Source organism: Fukomys damarensis, unplaced genomic scaffold (genome assembly GCF_012274545.1).
Source record: "Fukomys damarensis isolate Sample0158 unplaced genomic scaffold, DMR_v1.0_HiC HiC_scaffold_23, whole genome shotgun sequence".
NCBI lineage: Eukaryota > Metazoa > Chordata > Mammalia > Rodentia > Bathyergidae > Fukomys > Fukomys damarensis.
In genome coordinates this window covers 24,562,190-24,570,806 of record NW_022900935.1, presented here as the reverse complement: position 1 = coordinate 24,570,806, position 8,617 = coordinate 24,562,190, and the positions used below count along the sequence as shown (strand labels likewise).

The 8,617-nt window shown below is 42.3% G+C and overlaps 1 protein-coding gene across 3 annotated transcripts in view; it reads right to left on the bottom strand.

Annotated features, from left to right (window-relative positions):
* Window positions 1-8,617, bottom strand: part of Kif2c (kinesin family member 2C) — a 30,286-nt gene that overhangs the window by 19,787 nt on the left and 1,882 nt on the right. For all 3 annotated transcript variants that reach the window (XM_010610141.2, XM_010610140.2, XM_010610142.2), the window contains exons 3-5: window positions 5,541-5,642; window positions 5,335-5,383; window positions 2,664-2,786 (exon numbers count right to left, since the gene is read on the bottom strand). In XM_010610141.2, the coding sequence (XP_010608443.1) occupies window positions 2,664-2,786; window positions 5,335-5,383; window positions 5,541-5,642 (274 nt within the window). The remainder of the gene's footprint in view (window positions 1-2,663; window positions 2,787-5,334; window positions 5,384-5,540; window positions 5,643-8,617) is intronic.

Genomic DNA, 8,617 nt, shown 5'->3' with positions numbered 1-8,617 from the left:
TTAAAAAAAAAAAAAAAAAGATACAGTTGTTGGTGGGACAGTCGGCACAGTATTGGACAGAGGGAGTAGAGGTATCCTAGGATATTTCAGTACAATGGGCTCTCGAGTTATGATGATCAACCTCACATAGGAACAACCTGGGTTATGACTGAAATTTTAGTTTTATTTTGAGTTTATTTTAGTTTTCTTTTGAGTTATGACCTAAAAGGCTGTAAACAAAGACTCTCGATGCCAGAAAATCATATGTAAGTGTATGTAAGCATCAGTCTGAGCCCAGATTTGCAAGTTTGTGGACATGATTTCGGTCAGTACTTTATATAATCGCTATAATTACTGCTATCAAAATGGCCCCTAAAAAGTTAGAAAAGAAGCTAAGGAAAGGAGGGAAGGCAAAACAATCGCAGTTAAAAAAGAAGGATGTTGTGAAGAAGTATGAGAGTGGCATTCATGTGACTGATCTCATTAATATGTACAACATGTCGAAATTCACCATCGCTACAATCTTACAGAGAAAAGATTTGTATAAGGAAGCCAGTGTTGCTAAATGTTACTCACATTAGTAAGTTACAATCAACAGTGTTAGACAAGGTAGAAAGGTTATTATTAGTGTGATAAATAAAAGGCAGATGGAAGGTTAGCCTATCTGAGTCTATAATTTGTGAAAAAGCTAGGGCTATAAATATAGATCTTGTAAAGAATAATCTATCAATGAGTGATAATGGTGAAACATTTCATGCCAGTAAGGGGTGGTTTCACAATTTTATTTATTTTTAAATTTTTCTGTTTGTTTTTTAAGATAAAAGTCTCAGAATGTAGCTCAGGTTAGCCTCGAACTTATGGCGACTCTCCTGCTGTAGCTTTCCCAGTGCTGGGATTACAGGTGTGCACTACCACATCCGGCTCATTTCACAATTTTAAAGCAAGAACTGGGGTTCAGATCATAACTAGGCATGGCAGAGTGGCCAGTGCTGATAAAAGGGCTGCTGAAAATTACATACAACACTTCAAAATGATGACACAGAGAAATGGCTTTTGCTTTCATCAAGTTTTCAACTGTGATGAAAATGGCCTTTTCTGGAAGAAAATGCCCAGGAGGACATACATTACCCAGGAAGAGAAGAAAATGCCAGGCCATAAGCCTATGAAGAATAGGCTAACCTTATTGCTATGTGCCAACAAGGGTGGTAATCTTAAGAGAAAGCCTCTTTTGGTTAATCACTCTGAGACCCCTACAGTGCTCAAAAAACAAAGTCATAAAGAATAGGCTGGGAGTCATACGGAGATCTAGCACAAAAGCCTCAGTAATGAGTACTTCTCTTGAGTAGCATCAAGGAGGCTTTCCTACTGTTAAAGAAATATCTAGAGGACAAAGGTTTACCATTCAAGGCTCTCCTCACCATGGACAATGTTCCAGCTAATCCTTGGCATTTGGAAGAAGAATTGGCTGAGTAATTCCTATGGCTCTAGGTTGAGTTCCTCCCACTTAATACAAGTCCTCTACTGCAGCCTATGGACTAGCAGGGTATAGCTGACTTTAAGAAGCTATGTATACACCAAGGAACCGTTCCTGAAGTGCTTCCAGATGGTCTCAGATACTTAACCCTTAAAGACTTCTAGAAGGAACATTACAACATCCTTCCCTGGGTGGAAATTGAGAAATCCTGGGCCAGTTAATGTCTCTCTAAGGTCACTGAAATCTGCCTGGAAGAAAGTTTGGCCTAAAATTATAAAGGAGAGAGACTTTGCAGGCTGTGGAAAGGAGCCTGAGCCTTCAATTGATCCAGGGGTTATGACACTGTCACTATAGCAGAGTCCATAGGCTTATGGGTAGACAGTGGTGATGTTGAGGAACTGGTGGAGGAACTCAGAGGAATTGTCTACAGGGGAACTTCAGTATCTTCTGGCTGAGCAACAAAGAATGGCAGCTGAGGAGCTTTCTGAAGAGGAAGGGAATATCAGCAATCAGTGCAGCAAAGTTCTTCTGAAATAAAAGAAATCCTGAAAAATGGACAGAGCTATAGACATTTGTAGAGAAGACCAACCCAGGCAGAGAAAAAGCCAGTCATTGTACTTGCTTAACGACAATATCATGTCATACTACAGAACAGTGTTAAAGAAAAAACAGAAAGACAACCTTAGACCAGTTTGTAATTATGAAAAGGTTGAGACCTAGTGAGCCAGAAGGTCTTAGTGGGCTACAGACTCTCCCAAGGAGATAAAGGACACCAGAGAGCCAGATTCCTGATGTTCTTATGGAAGGCAACTCTCCTTCCAAACAATAACCACCTTCCATTTCATCTTCCCTTCCTGCACGCCAAAGATGTCAACTTGAATGGTGAGCACAATATGAAATTATTGTTTCTGGTAAACTAGGCACATTTTTAAACTTTTTGGCGAATACACTAGGAAAATTATCGGTGTTTCTGGTAAATCACTCACATTATACAACCTTTTTTTATTATGAAAAAGTTAAAGGACATGCTTTGGGAGGTTCGGGATGAGTATTTCTATTATTTCTCATGAGAAAAATAGTCTTGTCTTACACAACGAGCCCAGGTGAAAAAATTGAGTTCCTAAGTCAAGGGTCCACTGTATAGGTAGCAGGCCAGGAATGGGAAGCCCACTCCAGAGCCTCCAACAGGAAAAGAACATTCATTACTCACTGGTAACAGGAAACTGCTTGCGAGAGTTGGTGGGCACAGGTGGCTCTACCTCCATATCGTTCTCCTGAGCGGTGATTCGAGTCTCTGGGACAGTGAACATGCGAGTAGATCGGCTTCGGAGACCTGGAGAACCAAGGGCAGCAGCCAGTCAGAGCTGCATGGGGCAGGAGGAGGACAGACAGGACAAATCTGCAAGGTTCTGTACAAGGTAGCTGGGGCCCTGCCACCACTAGAGAGAAGCCCAACAACTTCCCATTTCTTCTACCCCAGGGAATGAACTAAGGCCAAAGATCAGTGTTCCTGGAAATTATCTGTGCACATTCCATAAAACCAGGAGTTCCAAGGGCAAAGACATCTCCCACAGAGTGCTTACCTTACTTCTCAAATAATTAGAAGCAGCAAATAAATATATGAAAAAATGTTCAACATCACTGGTCCAAATGAAAATGAGACCAATAACTGATAACAAATGCTGGAGGAGATGTGGGGAAAAAGGAACCCTTCTCCACTGCTGGTTGGAGTACAGACTGGTACAACCACTGTGGAAATCAGTGTGGAGAGTTCTCCAAAAAAACTCAAACTAGAGGTTCCATTTGACCCAGGTATACCTCTTCTTGGGACCTTCCCAAAAGAATTAAAAGCATCGTAGCACAGTGATATACGCACACCCACGTTTATAACCCCAGTGTATAATAGATAAATCTTAGAAAAAGCTCAAATGCCTATCAACTGATGAGTAAAGATGTCGTTTTTAATACAGTGCAGTACTGACCTTCCATAAAGAAGGATGAGCTTCAGATATTTATAACTAAATGGATGGGCCTTGAGACCATTCTCTAAAGTGAAATAAACTGGACACATGTTTAAATACCTCATTGTTTCTCTGGTGTGAGGAACTGAATGTGGAAATAAGGACTGAGATATATAATGGACGTTGGGCAATGGGAAGAAAGTGTTCAAATGGGAAAGAGAACAAGGGAAGAGGGAGGGAGAAAGGAAGGAAAGGACAAGAAAAAAGGTGAAACTAGAAGGAAAAAATGGAAACAAAGCTTTTGTACATAGGGAAGGGTAGGGGATTGAAGGGGGGATGGGATAAAATAAAATTAAAAAAATTTTAAAAGACCGCTGTCTTAAGTAAATGGGAGGGACCTACAGCATATGTGAAATCATTTCTGTGGAGACAGACCTATTCCAAGTCCTGGAGAACAAGTATGACTGACCTTAACAGCAACCATACCTGCCACAGTACTACTTTGACTTAAAATGTTTAACTTAGGAATTTTCAACTTGATGGTATGAAAGCAATGCACACTCATTGGGAACTAAATTATAGCCAGAAGTGGTAATGCACACCTGTAATCTCAGCACTTGGGAGGAGGCTGAAGCAGGAGGAACATTTGAGGCCAGTCTGGGCTACATAGTGAGGCAACATAGGGAGTTCAAGAGTTCGAGGCCAGGCTTAACTATACAAGGAGGCTCAGTCAGTCTCAAAAATAAAACAAAACAGGGGTGGGGATTTAGATCAGTGGTTCTGGCGCCTGCTCCGCAAGCGGCAAGGGCCTGAGTTTGATCCCCAGTACCAAAAAAAAAACCAAACAAACCCCAAAATATATATAGGAAAAAGGGCGAAGGATGTCGCCTGGTGGTATAACACTTGTCTAAACATGTTCAAGGTCTGGTTTCAATGCAAAAACAAAACACAGGCATCTGCAGGGCTAGGAATGTAGCTCAGTGGTAGAGCAGGTGCTTATTAATATGTATGAGGCACTGAAGAAAAGGAGTTGCACCAACAATCTTTGCAGCCATGCATGTGGAATGGGATACTGCTATTCTCATCTCTCCTGCAGGCCCTTATGGTACAACAGGCAAGAGACAGCCAGGAGGGCCAGGGATGTAGCTTAGTGGCGCTGCACCTGCCTCACAAGCACAAGGTCCTGAGCTCCAGATCTCCGGGGTGGGGAGGATATGGCCAGGACCAGACCCCAGGCCCTGCTCAAGCTTGTGCCAGCTCCATCTTCTACCCTGGGCCCCCTGAAACCAGAAGCTCCAGACAAGTACTCTCTGGGTTCCTATAACAGTTGCAACATAGAGAACAGTAATAACCCTGGACCAGACAGCTGTGCAGGTTAATGGCCTACAAGCTATAGCTGACCCTGAGTAATGAGCTGTATCTTCTGGGCAGCTGCGACTATATCTGTTCCTGATAGTTGCAGTGTATAGTAGTCAAAGTAGGTTCACGCTACTTCTGCTCCGCAGAAAGTATTTCTGAGGACACTGGATACTGCTATTAACTCTCCCTGGCCCCAAGCCCTCAACTCCATAGTACCACTGACTGCCTTTCTAAACAGCCCAAACTGAGTTCTTCTTTTTCCTCACAGCCTTGTTCCAAGGCAAACTGTTTGCTTGAGGGAAGGAAACAAGACTACTAGGGTCTGGTTTCCAATCTCCTCAGAACCAGGCTCTGGCTTCTAGAGGAAAGCTATTTAGGCAAGTAAGCCAGTCTCTCAAATGCATCAGGTACTTCAAAGGTTAGTTATATTGTTCCTCACTGAGATGCTTAGGACCCAGGGCAGGACTCAGCCTACACAGGAGTCACCTGCTAATCTGGGACAATGTGTGTATTTTACAGAATCCACAACTTGGAGCCCAGGCTCCCTAGAAATCCATTTACCTTCTTTTGGAGCAGGAATTTTGGAGTTGACTGATCTGCGTCTCTGTTTCTGAAAATCAAAACAAACAACCACAATATATGGCTTTTATAAACTCTAAAGGGGCTACCCCAGGCCCGCATGCTGTGAAGTACCAGAGAACAAATCAGCAAAGAGTAAATAAATTATTTCTCTGGGGCTTTAGCTGTAGTCTGTGACAGGTGCCTACCTGGACGGTTACATTTTCCTGCAGGGGCAGACTGTTCTTTGGGTGTAAGGGAGGAAGCTGTAGGAGTTCTGGATTTATTGCAGCTACATCATCAAAATCAATCTGCAAGGAAGAAGAGCTTCAGTGAAGCAACATTTAATCCAAATGCATCTGCAATCATGGCTATCCCTATTCAGTTTTACCAACTTTAAGTTCCACTAAGTAATGATAGCTATAAAGCAAACAGTTCTTTGTAATGATTTACCATTAATATTAGATGGATACAGGTTTCCAATTTCCAAGCCAAAGGTAGACCTCAGGAATGAGAATGAAATGAGGAGGAAGGCAGATGGGCAGGCAAACAGGCAGTCCACGGGAAAACCAGGCCCCTTGACTCTCCTACTGTTCTACTGGGAGTGGGATCCCACTGGGCACAGTCCCCTGGGCACCTCCTGCTGGCTAATGTGGAGGAGGAAACAGGTTATCTGGTAATAGTCAGAATGGAGGGCCTTCAGGATCTTATCGGCAAGAACAAGTTCTGACAGCTGCTACCTAACCCTACTAACCCTAAGCCTACTTATATTTTCTACTAGGTGCAGAAACTTCTTACCTACTCACAGTTTCCTGTCATGCCCAAATTGAGGTCACAATTCTAGGTTTACATCATCAGAATCCCCTGCAAACCTTTAGAAACAACCAAAACAGTACCAGCATAACTTCATAGCAGGTTAAATACACCAAACTGTGGTTGGTTTGTTTGTTTATTTATTTTTGGTACCAGGGATCGAATTCAGGACCTTATGCTTGTGAGGCAGATGGCAGCACCACTGAGCTAAATCCCCAGCTGATTTTCAGAGCTAGCAAACCTAAGACCTTATGCATGCCAGGCAAGCACTTTACTACTGAACTACACTCCTAGTTCAATTTATATTTATCAACTGTCTTATTAAAACAATTTTTAGGTACAAATTAAGATAGTAGAATGCAGTGGAAGGATAAATTAAAAGATATAAGGTGCTTGCCTTCAGTGAGCTCAAATTCTTTTTTTTTTTTTTTTTTTTTTTAATTTTGAGACAGGGTCTCACTATGTAGTTCAGGCTGGTGTTAAACTAACTATGTAGTCCAGGCTGGCCTCAAACTCAGCAATTTCCTGCCTTAGCCTCTTGAGTGCTTGGATTACAGACATGTGCTATCCTGCCCAGCTCAAATTCTAACAGGGAAGAGAAATCAGACCCATGAAGACGTAGAAAACAAAGCAAGATGGGATAAGATGAGGAAGATACACCCATGGAATATAAAAGCTAACAAAAACTCCAATAACAATGCTTCTGCCCACATTTTTTGGACAACTACAGGCCCTTGGTACACTATCTTCACATTTCCAATCCCCAACTGCATACACACACAACACAGGAATCCAGAGTTGTGTTTGTTTTGCAGTCCTAGGGATGGAACTCGGGGTTTTGCACATGCTAGGCAAACTCCTGTCACTGAGTTACCAGAGTTCCAACTCAGATGTGACATTAACTGATTTCTATACTGAAGTTCACACTGAACACTCCGGAAGGAAGGAACAATACTAAGAGTGTGAAGGCAGCAAGGCACAAGGCATAGTCAGGAGTACCGAGCTGCCAATTTGCCAGGGTACAGGATACTCTGGAGGAAGAATGTGTGGTACTAAAAAAGAAAGGTTGATCCAGGCCAGAACTTAACGACTCTGGAGCCCAGCATGGTGGTGCAAGTCTGTAATCCCAGCACTGGGAGGCTGAAGGAGGAGGAGCACCCTGAGTCTGAGGCCAGCCTGGGCAACATAGTGAGATCCTGTCTCAAACAACAAAACAAAATAAAAAAAGACTGGGGCTTAGGATGTAACTTAGTAGTAGAATGTGTGTGAGATCACAGAACTGATCCCTAGAACTACAACAAAACAAAACAACCCAAGAAGAAAAGTTTAGACCCTGCTCCAATGGCAATATTTCAGCTGTGGTAAAATCTAACAAGATATAGATAGGAAAAAAAATTTTTTTTTTTTTTTTGAGATAGTATCTCACTACATAGTTCAGGCAGGGCTCGAACTCACGGTGATACTCCAGCCTCAGTCTGCTGAGTGCTGGAATTATAAGCATGCACCTGTTTTTCTAATCATACAAAACAAGTCAGAGACAAGAGTGCACCTCTATAATACCAGCACTCTGGGAGGTTGAGACAAGGAAGATCACAAGTTCAAGTCCAGTCTGGCCAACTTAGTGAGACCCTCTGTGAAATGAAAAATAAAAGGGCTGAGGCATATCATGTAATGGTTCAAGATCCCAATGATAAATATAACTGTATTGTTTGCTTTAAATGTACCAATAAACTTAATGGGGGAAAAAAGGGCTGGAGATTTAGCTCAGTGACGCTATGCCTGTCTTGCAAGTGCAAGGTCCTAAGTTTGATACCTGGTACCCCCCAGAAAGAAAGAAAGAGAAAAAGGGGTGGGAATCTAGCTCAGTACTGAATTCAATATCCAGTACTGCAAAACCAAACCAAATCAAACCAAAATAAAAACAAGACCACAAGGAACTGATAATGGCTAGTTAAAAGGAATTTCAGGAATCTCTTACTTCTTTAGGTTCAGGTATTGGAAAGTATTCAATCCTTGTTATTTCTCAAATATGCCACCTAAATATTTGCATGCCCACTGCTGGCTTGTGCTAAGCAAGCCTTTGATGTGAGTTATCTCATTAAACTCCACAAGAGAGGGTTCAGGGTGTGTCTTAATTCACCTCTGTATTTCTAGCACCCAACACACTGTCTAGAATTTGAGAACCAGGGCCAGGGATTTAGCTCAGTGGGACCGCTGCCTCCCTCACAAGTGGAAGGTCCTGAGTTCAATCCCCAGTGCCCAAAAATAAAAAGAAAAAAGAAAAGAAAAGAAAAAGAGAATTTGAGAACCAGTCCAAAAGGATTTGCTGAGTGAGTCCTTACAATGACTCTATAAGGTAGATATTATCATTATCTTCACTTTATAGATGAGAAAAGTAGGGCCAGGGATTTAGCTCAGTGGTGCTGCTATGTGCCTCACAAGCACAAGGACCCGAGTTCGATCCCTGATACCA